The sequence below is a fragment of the Aotus nancymaae genome, unplaced genomic scaffold, assembly GCF_030222135.1.
Source record: "Aotus nancymaae isolate 86718 unplaced genomic scaffold, 86718_ANA_hifiasm-v0.15.2.pri h1tg000106l, whole genome shotgun sequence".
NCBI classification, from domain to species: Eukaryota; Metazoa; Chordata; class Mammalia; order Primates; family Aotidae; genus Aotus; species Aotus nancymaae.
This window is the reverse complement of record NW_026988521.1, coordinates 4,178,292-4,202,630: the sequence shown is the minus strand read 5'-3', so window position 1 is coordinate 4,202,630 and position 24,339 is coordinate 4,178,292. Positions and strand designations below refer to the sequence as shown.

The following is a 24,339-nucleotide window of genomic DNA, read 5'->3' as shown; positions in this document are numbered from 1 at the left end:
CAGGAGGTCAAGGCTGCAGTGAGCTGTGATCGTGCCAGCCTGGGTGACAGAGGGAGACCCTGTCTCAAGAAGTGGGGAGAGGAGGGAAGGGGAGGGAGAGGCCAGTCGCCGTGGCTCACGCTGGTAATCCCAGCACTTTGGGAGGCCGAGGCTGGTGATCACTTCAGCTCAGGAGTTTGAGACCGGCCTGCGCAACATGGCAAAACCCCGTCTCTACAAAGACTAGCTTGGCGTGCTGGTACATCCTTGTAGTCCCAGCTACCTGGGGGGCTGACGTGGGAGGATCACTTGAACCTGGGAGGTTGAGGCTGCAGTGAGCTAAGATTGCACCAGTACACTCCAGCCTGGGTTACAGAGGGAGACCCTGTCGAAAGAAAGAAAATGAAAGGAAGAGAAGGAGCGAGGGAGGGAGGGAAAGGAAAGAAAAGGAAAAGAAAAAAAGAGAAAAGAAAAAACCAAAACCAAATAACCCCCCCGCCTATGTGTGGTCACCGTCTCCCTGGGTGGGGCAGGGGAGTGTCCCGTAAGACAGCATGCACACATTCTGCCCCCCAACGCATTCCGTCCTTAGGCACCAGACACACTGGGGCCTGTCCTAGGCCCTGGCCCCACTGGTCTCTGCCTTTGCTGCAGACCCTAGAATGCCTGTCCTTCACCATGTGCTTTTTTCCATGAGCCACTTAACAGGGAGCTGATGACAGGAGGGGTTCCTGTGTCTTCTCTGGGTTTGGTCTTTCTCATCAGTAACCCAGCCCAGAGGCTTGTCATCGTGGGAATATTTCAGAACATTCATAAGGTACCTCCATGCCCCGTCTCCACGGATCAGGCTCCCGAGCCGCTTCCGCTCAATTCTGGGGACAGCGGTCAGGCCTTTCTCTCCTTTAATTTCACTGCTCCACAGCTGCTCACAACTGTGCACTTTCTGCTTCGGCGTCGGCCTGATCCAGAACTCCGGCAGCACTTTTTACTCTAGGCAGGACCCAGAGCAATGGCTGCTTACCTGTTTCAGAGTCTGCATTATGTGATTTTAGCCGCGAATTGAGAGTCTATCCTGGAATAACAGTCATTTCAGAACCCTTAAAGTCTAGAACACCAACAGTCAGGTGAAGGAAGCCAGGGGGATGGGATGGGGAGGCCCGGCTCAGGACAGGGGCCAGTTACAGGGGACACATATTGGAAGAGAGGAGTAGAGCGCTCAGAGGGGAGTCCCCCAGCCTCCCCTACTGCTGGCCAGGTCAAGGCAAGACCAGGCTGCCCAGTCCCCCACAGTGGCATCAGAAACAGCCCCGGATGAAGCCAGGATGAAGACATAAGCGGGTCTGCCAGGGTGGTGGGAGCCACGGCCAAAGGCTGCCTCCAGGGAGAATCCGGGTCAGGAGCTTGGGATGCAGGCTGCCCAGGGATGCGTCCGGAGGCTCAAGGTCATGCTCAGGAACCCCTGGGTCCGCTTACTTCCACAGCCTCAGATGGAAAGGGCTCGTGCCCTCACAGAGCCAGGAGCTGGCGCAGAGGCCATCGCCGAAGAGAAGCCACCACATCAGCACAGCATGAAACATATCCACGTCAGGGAAGGCCAGCTGGCCAGGGCCCTCCTGAGCCTCCTCCGGACCAGCACGCCCTCCACGGCACCACCATGGCCGGGCTCAGGCCTCTCTGCTTCCCAGCTCAGCTCCTCTCCTCCTCCCCCTGCCAGCTCCACAGCCGAGGGCCACCGCCCACAAAAGATCAAGCCCTGCAGGGCCCCCGCAAACCCGCTCTCCAGATGCCCTGCAGGCATAGGGATTCCACCACCCCGACCCGCCACAGGCCGCTGTCCCCATCACTCCCTTTCCCCCTCCTCCTTTCCAGAGTCCCCACCAACACAAGCCCAGCTCAGCCTCCCCTTCGTACCACTGGCCAGGACTGCCCATTCCTTCAGCGAAAGCCTGGCCTTGTCCACGTCACTCCCCTACACGCAGACCCCCAAGCTTCTCTGCCTCATGGAGGATCAGCACAGGGCCTGGGGCGTGCTCAGCTGTAGCCAGGCACTCACCTCCCTTCCCTTCCCCACCCCTGGGTGCACTCTGTCCCCTCTGAGCTGCGCTCATGCAGTCCCGCCTGCCAATGTTACAGGCATCAAAGCCACCAGCGGCTACAAGCCCGGGCCAGCTTCTCCTGCTGCTCACAGTGAAACCTAAGAGATGCAGACAATTGCAAAGAGGCAAGGACGGTCCCGCAGCAGTGCTCAGACCGAGCTGCAGGCTGGATCCATGCCCAGCGGGCTCCCCACCCAGTGTTCAGAGGTCCCAGAAGGCTCCCACAAATGACAAGAAAGCGCATTCCTCAGTTGACAAACACATTTGTCGTGTACTCAGTATTTTTAAGGTGTGACACCAGTATGTGACAATGGCACTACACCATGCAGGGGCCAGGAGCAGGGCTGGCACACCCAAGACAAGAGGGAAGGGAGGTCCCCACTGCCAGGAGTCCAGGAAGAGAGTTCCCAGCCCAGGGCCAGGGTAGCCCTCCTGAGCAGGCGTACTCCAAGGTGCTATGGAGACCCTCACCTCTGCCGCTCTTGGTTCTCCATAAGGACCTAACCTCTGCCTGCCAACTCAAGCTGGTGCCCTGCTGGTAAGGAACTGTCATCTGGGCTGACGGTGCCCCCACCCAGGACAGTGGGAATGTCTGGAGATCAACTGTTGGCTGTCACAGCTAGGGGCTGCTCTTGATGCTGACTGCAGGCGGGGGCTGCCGCTGAACCCTATGGTGCCCTGGGCGGTCAGGCCCCAAGGGCCTGGGCTGTCTTTCCCGACCGATGCTTAGAGGCCCGCGCGCATGAGGAATGTAGTTTCCCGCAGGAGAACAAGACGTGTGTGTGCAGATGTCTGTCTGCTATTATTGGAGATTATTAAACTTATAAATTTTGGGGGGACACACACATTAAGTCCATAGCACAAGGAAGGTGAACAGTGAGGGGATTTTAAACATTCATCCAGGACAAGCCGATTGCACTTGCCACGTGCCAGGCACTGTGCCCAGCGGGAGGCAGAAATGCACATCTTCCGACTTTACAAATGTACGTGTCTCCAAAGATCTGTGTGCCCGAGGCTGGCCCACAGCAGCACAGCACATGCCTGTCATCTGCTCATTCATTCACTCACTCACTTCCTCAACAACTCTGCACTGAGCACCTACCATGCTCCAGGACCCGTGGGTCCTGTGGGGATGCCCCACAGGAAAGATGGGCTCAGCCCCTTCCAACCAAGAAGCAAGAGGAGAGTGAGAACGCGCCTTTAAACACCAAGTAAAACACAACTGCCACATTATTCACGGGTGGCCTGAGCAGCGGGGTGGCCCTTTCTGTGCTTCCGTAAAGCCTGGCAAGGTCCCCTCTAGTGAGTGCCCACCTCCGGTCTCCAGGTCATGGAAATTGGGATCCAGGCCTCGGTCCAGCATCTTGGTGATCTTCTCCACCGAGCGATGCTGAATGTGATCCATGCATTTCTTCAGATTGGTCTAAAAGGAAAAATAATAGAGTAGAAACATCTGTATGAGAAACGTCCCAACCTGAGCAACAAATGAGACCCCCATCTCTACAAAAAAATAAAAAAATTAGTCAGACAAGGTGGCACAGACCTGTGATTCCAGCTACTTGGGAAGCTGAGGCAGGAGGATGGCCTGAGCGGAGGCTGCAGTGAGCTGTGTTCATGCCACTGCACTCCAGCCCAGGCAACAGAGCAAACCCTCCCAAAAAAGAAAAAGAAAAAGAAATCTCTTTCCAGGCTCTGGGAGAGTTCCTGACTGGTGACTCAGGAGACCCACCCTCGCCAGGGCCCACTGCAGGCCCCGAGGCTCCTGGAGCTGCGGCTTTTGGAACCGCAGGCTGAGCACAGTGCCTGGCACGTGGCAAGTGCAATTGGCTTGTCCTGGATGAATGTCTAAAATCCCCTCACTGTTCACCTTCCTTGTGCTATGGACTTAATGTGTGTCCCCCCAAAATTCATAAGTTTAATAACCTCCAATAATAGCATTGAGAGGTGAGGCCTTTGGGAGGTGACGAAGTCAGGAGGGTGAGCCCTCGTGAATGGGATTAGCGTCCCTACAAAAGAGGTCCCAGAGAGCTCCCTCGCCCCTCCCTCCACGTGAGGACACAGCAAGACAATGGCCACCCAAGCTAGGAACTGGGTCTTGACCAGACACCGACCCTGCTAATGCCACGATCTCAGACCTCCAGCCTCCAGAGTGGTGAGAGACACACTTTCATTGTCTATAAGTCACAGAGCAAGACTCCGTCTCAAGCAAATAAAAGAAAGAATCCTTGCATCCATCTTATATAAGAGGGGACAGCAAAACAAAAGCCCAAGACTCCTGCTGCTGAGAAGGCCGCTGGTGAGCCAGGAGCTGCAGAGCATCGGGGCTGGGAAGGGAAGTGCTTCGGGCAGCTGCCACGACTCTCCACCCTGTGCTCTGCAGGGAATGCTATGGGGCCCTGCTTCGGAACAGCACCAGGGGCCACGACAAAAGTCTCCTGGGATTACAGGTTCCTCCTCGTGTGGGTTAAGCAAAGCGCCCTGCCCACACACCCTAGGCCTCAGCCCCCCTCTCCAGGCCTCCTCCTTGATGTGCACAGCACCCTGAGAGAGAGCGGGGTGTCTGTGGTGTGAATGTCTTATCTGGAATGCTGAGCTCGAGGCACAGTGCTTTCAGCCGGGGTCTGAACACTCCACGCCACACCCCTGCTGCTCACCTGCAGCCTGACTTCAGTGCAGTTTATGTCAACAGCACTTTAACAAGTTTATCCTGAAGCAACTACAGCAGAAACCAATACGGTGCTCAGTATGGACCTTCTCCCCTCCACCATGCCGTGCGTCCAAATCCCACCGTCTTCAGAGCCACTGCTTTTGAACCTCTCTGCAGCAGCCGGTGGGATCTGCCTCGCTTCCCCGAGCGCCGACGGCCGCGCCGAGCAGCCCCTGCTGCCTCCCGGGTGGGTCTCCGCAGCATGCACCGTGAGGGCCGGTCCACCTGGACCTCCCAGCCTGGTCACACGCCACACCAGATACACAGCAGGTGCCCCGGAGGAGAGGCGCCTAAAGATAATACGTCAAGATAACAAGGAGACTGCCGTGCACATATGTAACAGCCCGTTCCCTGCATACCTTCGTGTGGAGCTTGGCCAGCTGTTTCTCATCCAGACTGGCTTGTTTATACACGCGCTTCTTGTATCGAAACTGGCACAGAAACAAAAGAGAAAACAAGTCAATACTTCACATGGCTGTGCAGAGGAAACATGGGCCTCGTCCTTGGCCACGTCACTGAAGATGGGGAACCCCACAGCAGACTCTTCCAGTTTTAAATAAACGACGCTATGTGCACCGCGGAGCCTACAACATCCCAAGCGTCACTTGTGCCAAGATTCTATGGCAGTTTAGCTAAAAAGCCATAAAAAGAAGCATGAGCAAGGGGAAGAGAAGATCCTGCAGGTGAGAAGCTGGGAGGCCTCCCACCCAGTGAGGGGCTCCCCAGCTGACTGGGTGGTCACAGCTCCTCCCGGGGAAACGATCTGCCCTTGGTATGGCATTTTTAGTAAATGAGGATGCTCCTTCAACACCAGGTTTTTCTCCACGTCGTCACCTTTGTTAAAACAACCCTTAGAAGCCCGGCCTGGGAAAGGCCCCACCTCCTTGTACTCCCACAACCTTAGCCCAGAAAGAGGGAGCTACTGTTCTCCCTCCGAACAGCAGCGCCTCCTTTGAACTGGAAATGGCATCACCGCATGAACCGAGGAGCAGTTCCTCAGACGTAGGAGCAAGCAACGTTGCCGGAGTGGGCTCGGTGGGTCTCTAAAATGCCTCCTCCCTCCCCCAGCCCCCCGCTTGGCAGGAGATGCTGCAGAAGGTCTGGGAAGGGCGCTGAGCATTTGGGAGTCACTGGAGTTTGGAGCCCAGACATCTGTTCCCATCCCAGCCCCAGTGCTCTCTACTCACAGAGTAAGTCAGGGCTGGGCACTTCCCCATCTCACCTCAGTTTCCTGATCTGCCCCATGGGGATAATAGCACCCACCTCCCAGGGTGGCCTGGGCATTGAATGTGAGCTTCCTGGCAGACCTGGCACTAGACAAGTCCGCTTCGTCCCTCACTCCTCACTGCCCCTGATGCCGTCACCCTCCACGGTTACACATGTGCTCAGGGCCAGCAGAAACTGCCCCTGGGTAAAATGACAGTGCGGGGCGGTGGGTGGGTGAGCTCATCCTGGAACTGAAAGTCTCGTCTCACAGAAACCATCCAAATAAACACCCCATTCTCCTTTCTCCGCCACACCAAACAAAATGGGCATTTGACAAAAGGCAAAATTATTTTGCACAGATTGAAACTGGTGGGGCTCTGTTTTCAAAACCAGCTGTGAAATGAGAAAGTTCTGTGAAACTCAGCCTGCACAGAGTTTGGGGAGAAAGTGTGATGGTCAGAACAGCACCTGTTCATTTCCCAGAACAGGGCAGGCAGTTGGGGCTCCAGGCCCATTTTAGAATTTCCACCTCTGATTCCAGATTCCAGGACAGCAGGTTCTGTGCGTCCGTGCTCTGGGACCAATCGCACCTCTGGTCCAGATTTCAGAAGCCACTGAAAATGATGCCAGGTGCCTTCTCAGGCTCACGATCACATGGCTAAGCCTAAAACTCTCAGGGAATGCAATTCCATGGGTCCCCTTTCCAGGTATAAAATAATCCGCTCAGGCCCACAGCACCTCTGGGCAGGAGGGTAAAGTGCACAACAGAGAGTGTTTATTCCAGAGCCACAAACGTTTACAGCTCCCGGCTACAGAGCACTCCGCCTCAGGACCACAAATCCTTTTTCTTGCCATTGCTGCAACATTTCATAAGCAGCCCACCATATTGTACTGAACTTATCTGAGGCAGAGAGCCCAGAATGATACCTGCCCCTAACATGTACAATCCCTGTGCCAATCTCAGCCTTTGCAGCGGGTCACCTGGTGGGACAGTGGTCCGGGGAGATGAATAAACCTGAGTATCAGCAACAATTCAGGCCCGGTGCGGTGGCTCACGCCTGCAACCACAGCACTTTGGGAGGCAGAGGCGGGCAGATCACTTGAGGTCAGGAGTTTGAGACCAGCCTGGCCAACATGGCGAAACCCTGTCTCTACTAAAAATACAAAAATTAGCCAGGTATGGTGGCGGGCGCCTGTAGTCCCAGCTACTTAAGAGGCTGAGGCACGAGAATCGCTTGAATCCAGGAGGCGGAAGCTGCAGTGAGCTGAGATCACACCACTGCACGCCAGCTGGGCCACAGAGCAAGACTAGGTCTCAAAAACAAAACAACAAAAAACAAAAAGTATCAGCAACAATTTTACGACAGTGAAACCAGAGCATCAGCTGCAACGTCCATCTGGGGACTGTGGATGGTCAGGCTCACGCCACGCATACTGCGCTGCTCCATGAATACTTCCTCTGGGCCTCGTGACTATGCCCAACATTCCCTAAATATCATTACCGGGAATCTGGGGCTCAGAGGAGCCCCAGAATCTTGGGTGGCTGGCTCGAGGTTGCACAGCTACAGTTACTGGGCGCAGATGCAGAGGAGGCTCCCAAATTCTCTGGTCTTCTTGCCCAGTTTTACTGCTGTTACGGAAATGAGCAGCTGCTGAAATAATCTGTGTGTATTTACTCTTCCTGGTCCATTATCTCCCACTGGAGTGTAAGGTCCGTGGGATCCGAACCTTGACTTTTCTGTGCCTGGAAAGTGTCTGGTCCTTAGTTGGACCTCAATGATAATTTTTTCCCAATGGATACCCATTTTACAGACAAGCAAACTGAGGCCAGGACAGTTGAGTGATTTGTTCTAAACCACACAACTTCCAAGTGGCATCTCACCTTCTTCTCCACCAAAACCCTTCCCCCAATCTGACGCACGGTCCACACTAGGGATCCCAATCACCTCAGCCTAAACATCACAACGGAACCGAGAAATGTGCAGATGAGGTACCACCTCAGCCCTGGGCTGGTGTCCATGACATCTTGGGCTTCAGGGGACTCTCTAGTCACTAAGTAGAGGACCCACTTAAGGTTGCTGGCGTGCCAGCTGTAATGACACATCTGCAGGCTCTCGCTGTTGACTAAGCTAAAACGAGCACAGTCACTGGATGACACCAACGTGTCGTGCAGGATCAGAAATCACCCCTTTCCGGCTTCTCCTAAGTGATGTGACCCAACATGTCTACACTGCAGGAAACACTGCCTGTAAACTTGGGGCGCAGCAAGCCTGGGTCAGAAAGGCAGGTGCAGGGGTCGTGCATCACGTGGAAATGCACCGGGCTGACCCATCTTATGGATCAGCCACTTCTGGAGGGAGGCCTGGGAGCCTGTGGCTTCTGACAGCAACTCCAAGAGCCCCTGGTCACCCGGGAAGGAAGCAGAGGGCAGCTGTGCTGTTGAGAACAGCCAGATGATCGCAGCCACCCTGTTACCCAAGGACACAGAGACCAATTCGGGACTGGTATGGTTTAGACGTGTGTCCCCTCCAAATCTCATGTTCAAATGTGATCCCCAGTGTTGCAGGTGGGGCCGGGTGGGAGGTCTTTTGGACCCCTCCTGAATGGCCTGGTGCCCTCCACATAGTAGTAAGTCAGTTCTTGATCTGTTAGTTCACGGGACAGCCAGGAACAACTCCTCCCCTGCTCTCTCTTGCACCCCTTTTGCCACCTGCCACCTGCTTCCACTTCGCCTTCTGCCGTGAGCACAAGCTCCCTGAGGCGTCGACACTGAGCTGATCCCAGCACCACACTTCCTGTACAGCCTGCAAAACCTCTCTTCTTTCAGCCAGCCTCAGTTATTTCTTTATAGCAATACAAGAACAGACTACTGCAAGGCATACGATCTCATTTAAAAATTCCTTCTTTGTGCCTGATTCCTGGCAGAGCTCCTAAACCCTTGGAATGTCCTAGGTGATAAGCATTAATGAGATGACTCTCAACTCCCATGTAGCCTCCAGGATGGGGGCTGCTGGCCGGAAGGATCAGACGGTGACTCGAGGTCAGGACTCCCAGCCTCCCTGCTGACTGGCAGGATGGAGTCCGATCACCATGGTCAGGCATCCATCATACCTACGTAATGAAACTTCCGCAAAAACCCATAAACAACGGGGCCTGGGGGCCTCTGAGCTAGCAAACACATCCATGTGCTGGGAGGGTGGTGTACCCGCAACTTCACAGGATGGAAGCTCATCCCTGGGCGAGGTCCAGTTAAGAAGAGGCCCTCCTGACCTCGCCCCATGCACCTCTTCATCAGCTGTGCGTTTGGACACTTCGTAATAAGCTGGGGGTAGTAGTTAAAACGCCTTCTCAAGTCCTCTGCGCTGCTCCAGCAAGTGATCGAGCCCGAGAATGAGGTGGTGGGAACCCCTAGTTCACAGCCAAATGGGACAGAAGTGTGGGTGTCCTGGGGACCTGACACTTGTGACTGGCATCTGAAGGGAAGGCAGTCTGCGGCACCGAGCCTTAAACCTGTAGTTAGTGTCAGAACCGAATTAATTCTTGACATCCAGCCAGTGTCTGGAGAGGTGGAGAAGGGAAACGCTCCATCCGTTAGGCACTGGGAGGGAGAAACTTAAACCCCTCAGAGACGCACGGGGAGCCCCACCCTGCACCGCAGTCCTGGTTATGTAAACCTGAATCAGTCCCATGGCTTATTACCCGGCAAGATTTCTCTCCAGGGATTCTTTGAATCTGCAGTGAAAAAAAATGTATAAAATTTGTACAGCAGTGTGAGATTCATGGCAAAATCAGATGCAACCTTGTATTAGTCCATTTTCACGCTGCTATACAGAAATACCTGAGAATGGGTAATTTACAAAGGAAAGAGGTTGAATTTACTCAGAGTTCCACATGGCAGGGGAGGCCTCGGAAACCTTACAATCACAGCAGAAGGCGAAGGGAAAGCAAGGACCTTCTTCACAAGGCAGCCGGAGAGAGAAGGGCGAAGGAGGAACTTCCAGACACTTATAATAAAACTATCAGATCTTGTGAGAACTACTCACTGTCATGAGAACAGCATGGGGAAACCGCCCCTATGATCCAATCTCTGCCCTCCCTCAGTACATGGGGATTACAGGTCCCTCCCTCTACACGTGGGGATTACAATTAGAGGTGACATTTTGGTGGGGAACAGAGCCGAGCCATATCAAACCTCAAGACCCCAGATTGAGTTTTAAAATGGGGATAATTTCCCAATGCAGATGGAATTCGTGTCCTCCCAAGCACGTCTCCCCACCACCCTCCACAGCGTCCAGGCTGTGACACAACCACAAAATACCTCCAGGGAAGGAACGCCCTCGCCCACGGGCTGCGGGTACTCCCGCAGGAACCGCTCCTCATCCAGGAACTTGCCGTCGCGCCCGTTGCTGGCCGGCTGGAACAGGCCGTAGTTCAGGACGTCTTTCAAACTCTGAGTTAACGTACACAGGATCCGCTGCTTCGCAACCCACACCGTGGCGTCTGGGTTAAATCGGATGCATTTCTGCAGGGAAGGACAAAGACAGCTGATGAGTGACCGAGGACGCTACCTGAGTCACCCACCTGGGACACGTGGTCAGAGACGGCAAAGCTGTGTCAGCCCCTTCCTGACGCTTCCTCTGAGCGGTGAACCCATGGCTTTTCACACTGAAGAATAAAGCCTGCTGGTCGCTTGGACAGAGACATTTGGTAAATATAAAAGGGTCTCTTTGGTCTTGATCTCACTGCGGACTCAGTTCTCCGGCACTCACAGCATCTTTTTGGTCACCGAGGACCACCTGTCACCTTGGGGCACGCTCTCACTTGCATAGCACTTCCAAACTCCAGCGATTCCAGAAACACAGATCACAGGCCCCACTATGTCTCCCCAGTGGGTGGGGCCTGAGAACCTCCAACTCTAACAAATCCCGAGGTGCCACGGCTGCTGCCGTCCTGGGGAACACACGTTCAGGACCATAGCCAGCGTGTATTACAACGTGACTTCATTTTGACACGAATCGTTCTTTAGCGTTTCAGACTCAATGGAAGCCTTGTCTTACAACTACGCCGATGGGAAAGTCTTCATACGACCCACACTGACTCTGAACAAAAAGCTTTAAAAACGCAGACATCGCCGCTCCCGAAGGACACGGGAAAGCAATTACAAAAAGACGACTTGATAGAAATCAAATCAGTTGCCACCGGAGTTCATTTCTGCAATGTTAAATAATGTCACCAGGGCCTGCACACCAATCACAACACCGCAAACACGTAACAGCACCTCTGAGAACTGGAATAACGACAACTTGGTCACGCTCCCAGGTCCCTTCTGGGAGACTCACCAGTGAGCCAGGACAGGCAAAAGCCAGGCAGACCCACTTCTAACCATGGCTTCTGATTTTTGTTGAATTAAAATTATATTCTACTGAGTAGCTGTCAGCAGGGGCTCAGTAATTCACTTTGTCACCGTCAAAGCGTTCACAGCAGAAGGAGGTCTGACTGAACATGAGGCTCAAACCCATTCTCTCTCTGGGGTTCTGGGGGTTTGTGCCCAAGAAAGCAAAAGGCCCTACCATCTTCCCAAGACAGCCCCAGGGGAAGTTCCTCATCGCTGGGAAGATGATCCTGGGAGGGTCAACAGGAGCCTGGGTTCAGCAGGCGGCCAGAGTCCTCCGTGCCAGGAAACCCGACACTGTGCACAAAAGCTCCGGTTTCTCCCTTCCAATGTCAAAGGCTGAGCTCGGTGTGGCTCTCAAAGCTCCCCAGGGCTGTGAGGCTGGGTGGGGCAGCTGTTTATTCCAGGAAGATTTCTAGATCCGCACCCCCCCCAATCCTTGGCTGAGCATGATGCCCCTGGAAACTCCTGGCACAAGAAGCAAGCTGTATCGGGTGTGACCAGGAGGGGCCGCTCGCTACTCAGCCTTCAGTCTCAGGAATCCTCGGCCCCTCCAACTCAAGCTCCAACATCCACAGAGCCCTTGGCTCCATCCCTGCCACCTGCAGAGAAGATTCAGCCAAGACAAAATTCCCTGTAGGCGCACAGGGCTCCGAATCACCTCTCAGGGGACGTCTGTGCCACTGCAGGTGATTGCAAAGATGGGTGTCCATCATCATTTGTGGACAGGGCAGGGATGCTGCGTCCATGCAGCACTTGGACCAATCCAATGACGCAACAGCCATCTGCTCCAGAAAATGCCAAGAGCACCCCCTTGAGAATCATCTAGAAGGAGCAGGAGCTCAACTGTTGGAAAGGCCTGCGTTTGCAACCCAGTGGCGCACACCAACCCTGATTCCTAGGGAAACCTACCTACCCAGCAGTCCTCTGATTCCCCCATGAAAATCAGAGCCCCTACTTAACTTCAGGGCTGTGGTCAGCATCAAACGGAACATAAATAACACACGTTGTTATGGGCTGAACTGTGCGCCTCTGAATTAATGTTGAAGTCCTAACACCCATACCCTAAGAACATGATTTATTTGGGAATAGGATCTTCGCAGATGTAATCAAGTTAAGATGAGGTCACACAGGAGCAGGGTGGGCCCTAACACACTGACTGTGTCCTTTAAAAGTAAGAAAATCTGGACACAGTGTCATGCACACAGGGAGAAGACCACATGAATGGGAAGAAAGAGACCGGTGTGTCGCATCTGCAAACACAGCAACGCTAAGATTGCTGATAAACCTCCAGCAGCCAGGGGGAGAAGCCAGGGACAGATTCTCCCTTAAGCCTCAGAAGGAACCAACCTTGCCTCCCCTTGACCTTGGACTTCCAGCCTCCAGAATGTGAGACAATACATGTCTATTATTTAAGCCAGCAGTCTGTGGTTGGTTATGGTAGCCATGGGAAGTCCTAAACGTGTGACTCACCTGCCACTTACTGTGGCAGCCAAAAGCAGCAGCAGCAGCATCTCTGAGATTGGAACTCCATGGTCGAGCATTCCCAGCTCCCAGGGAGCTCCCCTCCCTCCATATGTGACGGGAGCCACCCGCATGTTCACACCAGCCCCAGGCAAGCCCACGGGAGCCGCCCACACGTTCACACCAGCCCCAAGCAAGCCCACGGGAGCCACCTGCACGTTCACACCAGCCCCAGGTAAGCCCACGGGAGCCGCCCACACGTTCACACCAGCCCCAGGCAAGCCCACGATGTCGGAAGACACTTTGGCCGAATCCTGCTTCAATTCTTCACTTACCTGTCAGCGACTCACTGCCCGATCAGGCAAACCCCAGGTCCCAGAGCAGTCCTGACACAGTACAGGTGACTGATACTGGCCAAATGGACGACGTGGGGGCCACAAAGACAATGATAAGCAAACCAGCCTAAGGCCACTGTTTGTAGTCAGGAAAAACACCGACTCAACTGTCATACTACATGGGAAAGGTAAAAATCCATGCTAACACGCGCTCCCTTCAGGACCCAGAGGAAGGGCTAAGTGGTGTTGCTTGGTAAGGAGTGTCTGTCAGAGGCCGCTGCCCAGGAACACAGAGGGATGTGCGAGGCTAGGGTGGGACTTCCAGGCTGAGGACCCAGCATAAGGAGGCGGAGGGAGGAAAAGGAACAGTGATGAGACTGGCAGGTGGATGGCCCAAGACAGTTTCTGCCTTAAGCGACCCTTCCTGGTCCCACTGTTACCAGTGCGAGCTTGGTCATGTAAATTTCTCCTTGAGGAGCACAGTACATGACTCCGGTCTCCCCGCAGCCCTGTGAGGCGGTTATTCCCTTATAACTTGTTATGTGTTCTGAGTGAGTGATTTGTTAGATGACTCACAGATGGTAGAGAAAGGATGGTCAAGACAACAGAGTGTCTTCTTATTATTCTCAATCTCCAGATGAGGAAACTGAGCCTCAGAGACCCCAAGTAACAACCCCGAGGTCACATTTCTAGAAAGCAGTGGAAGTTTGATTTAAACCCAAGTCAAATCTGCCCATCTCCCGAGTCCTTGCTGTGTAAGCGATAGATTATGTTCCTCTCTATACACGCCCACTGCCAACCTCAGTGCAGGCAAAATAGAAATATAAATTAGAGGTGTATCCCGCTCTATTGCACTTAGCTTTACTGAGCTTCACAGAGAATGTGTTTTACAAATTGGAGGTTTGTGGCAACTCTGTAAGGAGCAAATCCATCGGCACGATTTCTCCAACAGCACGTGCTCATTCATCTCTGTCACATGTGGGTAATTCTTGCACTAGGTCACATTTTTCATAATTGCGGTATCTGTTAGGATGATCTGCAGTCAGTGATCTTTGATGTGACTATTGTCATTGTTCTGGGGTGTTATGAGGCACACCCCATATAAGTTAGGGAACTTAATCGACAAACGTTCTGTGTGTCCTGACTGCACCACTGACCAGCTTTTCTCCCACCTCACTCCCTCTCCTTGGGCCTCCCTACACCCTCAGACACAATAATATTGAAATCAGGTCAAGTAATAACCCTACAGTGTCCCCTATGTGTCCACATGAAAGGAGAGGAGTCACACATCTCTCATTTTAAACCAAAAGCTAGAAATGATTAAGCTTAGCAAGGAAGACACTTTGAAAGCTGAGTCAAAAGCGAGGCTTCCTGAGCCAAGCAATAAGCCAAGATGTGAATGCAAACGAAATGATCCTGAAGGAAATCAGAAGCACCACTCCAGTGAACACGCAAATGATACGTGAAACGGGCCTTAGTGCTGATAGGGAGAAGGTCTGAGTCGTCAAACTTTGATGATCAAGCCGGTTGCAACATTCACTCAAACCAAAGCCTAATCCAGAGCAATGCCCTGACTCTCTTCGATTCTATGAAGGCTGAGAGAGGTGAGGAAGCTGCAGGAGAAAGGCTGGAAACCAGCAGAGGGTTATTGATGAGGTTGAAGAAAAGAGGCCATCTCCATAACAAAAAGTACCAGGTGATGGAGCAAGTGCTGATGGAGAAGCTGCAGCAAGTTCTCCGGAAGATCCAGCTAAGACCATCGATGAACGTGGCCACACTAAACAGATTTTCAGTGTAGGCAAGACAGCCTTCTAGTGAAAGAAGATGGCATCTAGAACTTTCGCAGCTAGAGACAAGAAGTCCATGCCTGGCTTCAAAGCTTCAATGCACAGGCTGTCTTGTTAGGGGCTAATGCAGCTGGTGACTTTTAAGTGGAAGCCTATGCTGCTCACATATCATTCAAAAAACCCCAGGGTCCTTAAGAATGGTGCTAAATCAACTCTATCTGTGCTCTATAAAGGGAACAACAAGGCTGGATGACAGCACGTCTGTTTACAGCACATGTTACTGAATATTGTAAGTCCCACTGTTGAAGCCTAATGCTCAGAAAAAGAGATTCTTTTCCAAATATTGCCTGTCCTTGACAATGCACCTGGTCACTCAAGAGCTCTGATGGAGGTGTACAGGAGATAAACGTTTTCATGCCTGCATACACAATATCCATTCTGCAGTCCATGGATTAAGGAGGAATTCTGACTTTCAAGTCTTATTATTTAACAACATATTTTGTAAGACAGTAGCTGCCATAGATTCCTCAGATGGATCTGGGCAAAGTCAACTGAAACCTTCTGGAAAGAATCTGGCATTTCAAATGCCATTAAGAATATTTGGCTGGGCACGGTGGCTCACGCCTGTAATCCCAGCACTTTGGGAGGCTGAGGCGGGTGGATCACCTGAGGTCAAAAGTTGGAGACCAGCCTGACAAACAAGGAGAAACCTGTCTCTACTGAAAATACAAATTTAGCCCGGCATGGTGGTACATGCCTGTAGTCCCAGCTACTCGGGAGGCTGACGCAGGAGAATTGCTTGAACCCGGGAGGCAGAGGTTGCAGTGAGCCGAGATCATGACACTCACTCCAGCCTGGGCAACAAGAGCAAAATTCGGTCTCAAAAAATAAAAATAAAATTAAAAAAGAATATTCATGATTCATAAGAGGAGGTGAAAACAGCAACATGAAGTTTGGAAGAAGCTGATTCTAACCCTCGTAGATGACAGGGATTCAGGCCCTCCATTGGGGAAGGAACTGCAGACGTTGTGGAAACAGTAAGAGAACTGGAATTGGAAACGGAGCTGAAGATGGCTCTGAACTGCCGCAATCTCGTGATAAAACTTGAATGGATGAGGAGTTGCCTCTTAGGGATGTGCAGAGAAAGTGGTTTCTCCAGATGGAATCTGCTCCTGGGGAAGATGGTATGAACACTGCTGAAACGACAACCCAGGATGTAGAATATTCCAGAAAGTGAGTGGATAAAGCAGTGCAGGGTTTGAGAAGATTTCATCCAATTCTGAAGTAAGTTTTACTCTGGGTAAAATGCTATCAAACAGCATTGCATGCTGCAGACAAGTCTTTCATGAGTCAATTAATGCAGCAAACCTCATTGCTGTCTTATTTCACGGAACTGCCTCAGCCACCCCAACCTTCAGCAACCGCCACTCCGGTCAGTCCGCAGTCATCAATACCGAGGCAAGACCTCCCACCAGCAAAAAGACTGTGACCCGCTGAAGACGCAGGTCACTCAAGTGTTTTTAACAATAAAGTGTTTTTTAATTAAGGTATATACACTGCTTTTTTAGACAGGATGCTATTACATACTTAACAGACTACACAGAATATAAATCTAACTTTTATATGCGCTGGGGAACCAATGCCATTTTATTGCCGTGGTCTGGACACAGACTCCCTGTCTCTGAGATATGCCTGCTATGTGAGTCACTGAGAATACGGAAGAGGATGTTGTTCAGGTCATCTCGGGATTAGAAGAAATACTCCCTCTGTTCAGACTTTCCGGGTACCAGTGCGAGGCTGCGTACAACCCCATAGCCCAGCCTCTGGTGGACCAGCCGTCCTCTCCCTGTATGCTGGCTGGAGCCCCACTCATCCTTTGACAGGGGCCGAGGTCTCGTGACGCCACCCTCCAGGCCTCCTGCAGGCTGAGCTGACCACTGGGCACCATTGGCATGAATACAGGGAGCTGGTCTGACTGTCTGCAGCCCTCAGGCCAGCTGATCAGCCCTGCTCCCTTTCCTGTCCAGCCTGTGGGTCTCAGCCTCTCCACCCTGTACTCCCTGTCTCCCAGGAGGGCTGAGTTTCATATTTTGCCTTAGGCTGTTTTCCCTCGCTCTGTCCTAACAGGCAGGCAGGAGTTGGTCACTCTGTCACTCAGTCTCCTGAAGGCTGTGATGTCCAGATCCTTCCGAAAACTGCCTCCTGCCTGGCCTGAGTGATGTGCTCAAGACACAGAAAACTCGCAGGTGGATGTAATGAGATATCCGAGACCCAAATCAGGCCGGCTTCTCCCTCACCTCCAGAAAGGCAGCGCATGCAGCATGAGCCGTGTGGCCACGGAGTGGGACAGGGCTGGCGTGGTCAGGAGCTGTGGAGAAGGGGTCTGTGGCTCATACCAGTCTTGTGATGATATACACGCTGATCCAGGGAAGTTCTCCTGACTTCTAAAGGCAGTTGCAGTTCTCCTCAATTTCCCTTCATACCACAAAAGCCCTCAGCCACAAAAGGGAGCTGTGTCCTAGCACAGATGAACCATCCACATCTCCCTGTCCCTCCTCCTTATTCCTCCCCATCTCTCTCTCCCCTCACATCTATCTCAGCACTGCTGTATCATCCGGCCAGTTAAGCGCTCCTCCCTGCCCCAGATCGAGCTGCCTGAGGACAGGGGTTTCTTTTTCTTTGCATAACCAAACCAAAGCTCGTAAATGTAGATGGAATTGCACAGCACTGGATCAACATTCCAGACGTGGAACGCTCCTGGGTGATATAATCCAACAGTCAAGAAAGGTCTGGACTTCACAGTGGGGCCGATGGGAGCTTCTGCCTCCTGAGCCTTGCTTGCACTCAGAGGACTGCGCAGACCGTGAACTGTAGCAATGACCCTGCGAGGGGAGGCTATGCCATCAAGGTCTGCAGAGCTGTAAGTCACAGAGCTAGGGGTGGCCACACTGTTGAACAGAATGACACACCTGCACCCTCCCCCCACCCTTAGTACAATTCATGGTCAAGCTCCAATCAAAACCAAAGAGCAGCCTGGGCAACAGAGAAAAACTGTCTCTACAAAAAAACGAAAATTTCTAAAAACCAGCCAGGGGTGGTGGTACGTGCCTGCAGGCCCAGCTACTCTGAAGGCTGAGGTGGAAGGATCCTTTGAGCTGGGAGGTGATTGCACCGCTGCACTCCAGCCTGGGTGATGGAGCAGGACCCTGACTCAGAACAGAACAAAAGAAAAAAACGGAGCGCATGAGGGAAAGTCACGCACTTGGCTAGCATCCGTTATGAGTATTCTGCAAGGTAAGAGGCTAAGACTGAGACTACCGGAGTGTGGGCAGAATGCGGGCACTGGACACAGACAGAGGCAGCGGTGCTGGGCCTGAGTCTGCCACTTACGCTGAGTTATGAGTTGCTCGGCTGCCGTGGCAAAGCGCCATAGACCAGGCCATGTCAACCACAAACATTTATTGTCTCCCATTCTGGAAGCCGTAAGTCTGAGATGAACAAGTCTGCAGGGCTGGTTCCTCTGGAGGCCTCTCTGCCTGGTTTGCCGACGGCCGCCTTCTATGTCCTCAGGTGGCCGTCCCTCTGTGCGTGTCTGTGTCCCCACCTCCCCTTCTGATGAGGACTCTGTCCAGTCCAGTGGGATCAGGGCCCACTCTAACAACTTCTTTTACCTTGATTGCCTCTGTAAGGAATCAATCTCCAAATAAAGTCTCATTCTGAGGTTCTGGGTTAGGACTTCATTCAATACAGGAATCTTGGTAGGGGGCAGACTTAGCCCACGACACTGAACGATCATGGGTGAGTGTCTGCAACCCACTGAGGGCCACCACGTGCCTGTGGCGGGACACGTCCGCATTGATGAGTAAGTCACATCAACGATGGTGGGTCACCAAACCAACGCCACAAAGTGTCTGGCCTGCCAGGGATTACAGGAGCTTCTTGGGCAAGGCTGTTTTGACGTACAGCAACGTAGCAAGAGAGTTTCACATGAGAGACTAGAATGCTTTCCGAATCTGTTTTGGGCTCTGTGAGATGGAGACAATGACAGGTGATTTTGGAAGACTGTGGTGAGGGCGAGGGAGTGTCTAGACAAAGTTTGAGAAAATGCTCCACGTTATACCATATAAAATAGGTCTTATTGCCGTGGGTTATCCGAAGGCTGTGGCAAGGGCCATCGGCAACACGAGACTCAGATCACACAGATGGATTCAGGGACCTCCACTTCTACTCCATCTGCTAATGCATCTTCCTCAGGTGAGACTTACATCCACCTTCCCCTTGACTTCTACCCAAGGAGCCCAGGAAAAGCCAAGAGGGGAGAAACGGCCAGGGCACCTCAGCTTGTAGCCCCACGGGGACATTCCCTATTCGGGATCTGGAGTCAGAAACACAGACCCTGGGGACAATCCAGATGCCAGCTCTGCAAACACTTATACGCAGCATTCAGCAACAACTCAGGAAAGCCTGAAAGGAATCCGAGTTTCTGAGCACATCATTCATGACAAAGAAGTGTCACATTCAAAATTCCCTCTGCAGCTGTGGTTTCTGTCATCGTCAACTTCTGCATGATGCATTTTTAAGGGCCCGTCATCAACACACGCTTGGCAGGGGCCATGGAAAGGCACACACATGCGTCTTCGGGCCTCTGACAGCTGGTCACATGCAATCGGTGTACCTGCACCCTCTGAAGAATAACTGACACCAAGGTCAACCTGCACTACAGTTGATTTTGTTTCCAAATGCAATTATCCAAATGAAATCACACTTCTTACTGTGGACAGAGGCCCATCGAGCTGGCGGTATGCGTGGTGGCAAACACTAAAACCCTGGGACAGGTAACACGCAAAGCCAAAATCAGAGATGTCCACGGAATGGGAAATGTGGGGTGATGCTGCATCAGAAGGATAGCCTGGTGGTGGATGCTTGAAAGCCCAAGCGTCAGGCTTAGCGCTTCTGCATGTTTAAATGCCAATCAAGGATAAGGTGGCTGTGGATCCGTTTTTCCAATTAGAACATTTTTCACACAGTGAAAGCTTCCTGGCAGGCCCTGGACGCCGAGGAGAAGTGGGGGCAGACTGTCTCTCGTGGCGATTCATAAGGGGCTGCATGTCTGTCTCCGCTATTCTCAAGGAGATGCTGAACTGGAGACAGGGCTTGGTTCTGCCAGTGGCCCATGGACTCCTTGGGGGTGAGTTAATCTTCCTGTTATCACAGCCATGATTTCAGGCAGAGCCACGGTAAAGCAGAGATCAGATGCTGGCCAGAGAAGCTCCTTTAGGAGCAATAAATTGAAGAGAAGTAATAGGCAGCCATGGAGGAGAAATTATAATTAAAAAGCCTGACTGCAGACACAAAACACCATGCACCCACGGCCCGGCTCATAAGCACGTTAAACACATCATCTCTTCCTCATTTCTCCGGGAGCCAGCACTAGCCCCCCCATGCCCAAAGATGAATGCTCCAAAAACTCCAGAGTGTTCTCAGGGCCACACAGCTGCAAGAAGGGGAGCAGGGATTAAGGGGGTCCCCAGGGCCGAGCTAATGAGTTCAACTTGATCCTGGCAGCACTCGGACAGAGCCGTGAGTCAGGAAGATTAAGCCAGCAGGAGGTCAGAAAGTGGATTAGAGACGAGGCAACAGAGGCGGGTGAGGCCGCTGCCGGGACGTGGAGGCTGCTCGGAAGCTGTGGTGCAGGAGGCCTCGTCCGCCCAGGACGGAGGGCAGCGAGGGAAGGGTGGAGGCTGGCGGGGAGGCAGAGTCGGAGCCAGGCTGGAGGAATTGCCCAAGTCCAACCTCAGAGCAAAGGTGCTGGAAAAAAGCCCCACCCTTGGATTTAACACAGAAAAGTAAAAGCTGATGATCTGGGGCCCTGGTGTTGCCACCCTCTGGATAAGGCTTACCAGCTTGGGATGCCAGCAACGGGGAGATGGCTGCTTCTCACCAACGTGGTTCCAAACCACAATATTCCGTGCATCCTGTGGGATTTACAGAGCTCTGCCACAGAGTGTGTAGTAATTCCAGACCAAAGCCACTTTTCCCATACGTTATTTTCTCCAAGAGATTTAAGTAGGTATTAACTTTAAGCTGAGGCAGAAGAGCACCTCAAGTCAGACTTTTTATGTGCAGACTACGGAGCACCCTGCAAACTGGGTCCATCTCTCCCATATACAAAGCACAAACCCAAAACGTAACAGAGAAAGGGGCCACATACAACCCTTAAGATATCTTCTTTAAATGATGTGTAAGAAAATAAAGTCCTACTCCGCCTTTATCGAGGGTGCCATGTGACATGAATAATAACCAATAAGATCAAGGCTCGACTTGCCAGGGTAACTTTCACTGGAGGGCCCAAGGCCTTCCCTTTTGTTTTAAACAATTTGTAACTCATCAGTTTCTTGATTAAAATAGTCAAGTGTAAACCACTCATCATAAGGCAGGGAGGCTGGTTTCCATCGCTGTGTCACAGAGACGGTGGAGGCAGACGGAAGGCTGCAGGGCTGCTCTCCATTGCTGTATCACAGAGATGGTGGAGGCAGAGGGAAGGCTGCAGGGCTGGGGAGCCCCTTCGGTCTTGGCAACCAGTTAATGAAACCACAAAGGAAATCAGATTCCGTACCTTCTGCCTCCCCAAAAGGTGATCCAAGTGCATACTACAAAGGACGTGGAGGGGCTACTCAAGGTGGAGACCAAAGATCCTAATCATGTATTTCTATCATCAAAAGGGTGGATCGATGGTGAACGAATAGAGGGAAGGAGGGATGGGGTGGGCAGGAAGATGCATGGGTGGGTGGATGAGTGGCTAAGTAGGTGGGTGGCTGGGTAGATGCATGGATGGATGGATGGCTGGCTGAGTGGATGGGTGGATGGATGAATGGATGGATGGATGATGGGTGGATGGATGGATGAATGAATGGATGGATGGGATGGCTGAGTGGATGGGTGGGTGGATGGATGAATGGATGAATGGATGGGTGGGTGGATGGATGGGTGGGTGGGTGGATGAATGGATGGATGGATGGATGGCTGAGTGGATGGATGGGTGGGTGGATGGGTGGATGGATGAATGGATGGATGGATAAATGGATAGATGGGTGGGTGGATGGATGGATGGATGCGTGGGTGGATGGATGGCTGGCTGGCTGGCTGAGTGGATGGGTGGGTAGAAGGGTGGATGGGTGGATGAATGGATGGATGGATGGATGGATAGATGGATGAATGGATAGATGGGTGGGTGGATAGATGGGTGGATGAATGGAGGATGAGTGAGTGGAGGGGGTATGTGGACGGGTGGATGTGGACAGGTTGGAGGGTCGGGGTTGGGGGGTGTAGGTGGGTGGAAGGGTAGAGGAGTGGAGGAGTCGTCTGGGGGGGGCCTCCCTGGTTAGGCTGGAGTCAGTGTCGGGCCACACTCCATGGACTCAAAGTATTTGAGTAAAGACCATTATCATGTTACCAACTTCTGCCCAAGACCTTTTTGATGACTTTTCTTTCAGGGCAGAAAATGTGCTCATGTCAAGGCCACACACACCTAAACTTCTAATTAAGTCTATAATCCCAGAAGAATTTCCTTTCATTTAGCAAAAGGGAGCTGGGAGAGAACATTCTGGAACAAAACATCTGAAAATGAAAGGGCAGCCCAAAGGACAATTACATATTTTTTTTTTTAGAGAAGGGGTCTCATTACATTGCCCATGTGATCCTCCTGCCTGAGCCTTCCGAGTAGCCGGGACGACAGGTGTGCACCACTGCACCCGGCTAGGACTATATTCACTGATAAGAGAGCTTTTGCATTTCTCGGTGGACTGGGTGACCTGATAGCACGGAAAGCCCCTCAGTGGCAGGAGGCCCGGGACGGGTACCGGACACAGCACAGGTGGGAGGGGAGGGGCTCACCTCCAGCAGGAGAGGCAAAGAACCGAGAAAGGGTTTCTCTCTCAGTCCACGCGCCGGGCCTCTCCATCACTGGCGATGGATAGAACAGGCATCTGGGGAGGGGGAGCAACTGTCAACAGGGGTGGAGTTTCCTCTTGGGGGGATGAAAGCTTTCTGAGATTGACAGTGGTGATGGGCTCACTCATCTGTGAATTGGCTAAAATCCACTGACTCACACACTTCCTATGTAAATTACATTTCAATTTTTTTTTTGAGACAGTCTCTCTTTCACCCAAGCTAGAGTGCAGTGGTGCGATCTTGGCTCGCTGCAACCTCTGCCTTCCGGGTGCAAGCAATTCTCCTGCCTCAGCCTCCTGCGTAGCTGGGATTACAGGCGCACACCACCACACCCGGCTAATTTTTGTATTTTTAGTAGAGACGGAGTTTCATCATGTTGGCCAGGCTGGTCACGAACTCCTGACCTCAAATGATCCACCCACCTCAGCCTCCCAAAGTGTTGGGACTACAGGCATGAGCTGAGAAACTGCAAAGATGCAGGCCTCACGTCTTAAACCTTCTCTCCAGGACAGCCCCCCAGTTAGTCATAGGAAAGTGTCTGCACGTCTCCACATTTCCCTGCATTGCCCCCCTGCCCCGGGGTCCCAACCTCCAGCACCATTTCCCTGGAGTCCCCATCTTCAATTCTTTTTTTTTTGAGACAGAGTCTCACTTTGTCGCCCCAGGTGGAGTGCAGCAGCATGATCTCGGCTCACTGCAACCTCCACCTCCCGGGTTCAAGCAATTCTCCTGCCTCAGCCTCCCGAGTAGCTGGGATTACAGGTGTCCATCACCATGCCTGGCTAATCTGTGTATTTTTAGTAGAGATGGGGTTTCACCATGTTGGTCAGGCTGATCTCAAACTCCTGACTTCATGATTCACCCACCTCAGCCTCCCAAAGTGCTGGGATTACAGGCGTGAGTCACTGTGCCCAGCCCCACCCCCATCTCTTCTTATCCTTCTCCTCTTGCCAGAGAGGCGAAGATCACCCTTTTCAAATATAAATGATGTCCCATGCTCTGTACCAAACCTCTGTCCATCAAGGACAACCATAGGTCCTTGCCATGTCCCTACACCTCAACGCCCACCGCCCACCTCCGCTGCCTCACACACGCTGCTCCCGTGGCCCTCGGCCTTCTCTGCTGAGTCAATGCGTCAAGTTTATGCATACCGCAGGCTGGCTGCCCCTGAAGACCCCTTCCCATCACCTCGGGCTCAGTGCAGCCATGGACCCCTCACCCCACAGAGGCAAGGGTTTAAATGAATTCGCTCACTCCATAGCCAGACACTCAGCATTCACTTGGCTGTACCGGCTGATGGGGTATGGGGATGAGCAGAGCCTGCACCAGGTATCCCTGTGGAGAGGAGTGCTGCCCGGCCGTCCCTACGGGCCCTTAGCCGTGAAATCGCCCTGTGAAGAGAGCCCAAGGAGAAGCCACAAAG

The 24,339-nt window shown here is 52.6% G+C and overlaps 1 protein-coding gene across 3 annotated transcripts in view; it reads right to left on the bottom strand.

Annotated features, from left to right (window-relative positions):
* Positions 1 to 24,339, bottom strand: part of SHANK2 (SH3 and multiple ankyrin repeat domains 2) — a 648,778-nt gene that overhangs the window by 541,333 nt on the left and 83,106 nt on the right. For all 3 annotated transcript variants that reach the window (XM_064370277.1, XM_064370276.1, XM_064370278.1), the window contains exons 3-5: positions 10,307 to 10,510; positions 5,142 to 5,213; positions 3,390 to 3,498 (exon numbers count right to left, since the gene is read on the bottom strand). In XM_064370277.1, coding sequence (XP_064226347.1) covers positions 3,390 to 3,498; positions 5,142 to 5,213; positions 10,307 to 10,510 — 385 coding nt within the window. The remainder of the gene's footprint in view (positions 1 to 3,389; positions 3,499 to 5,141; positions 5,214 to 10,306; positions 10,511 to 24,339) is intronic.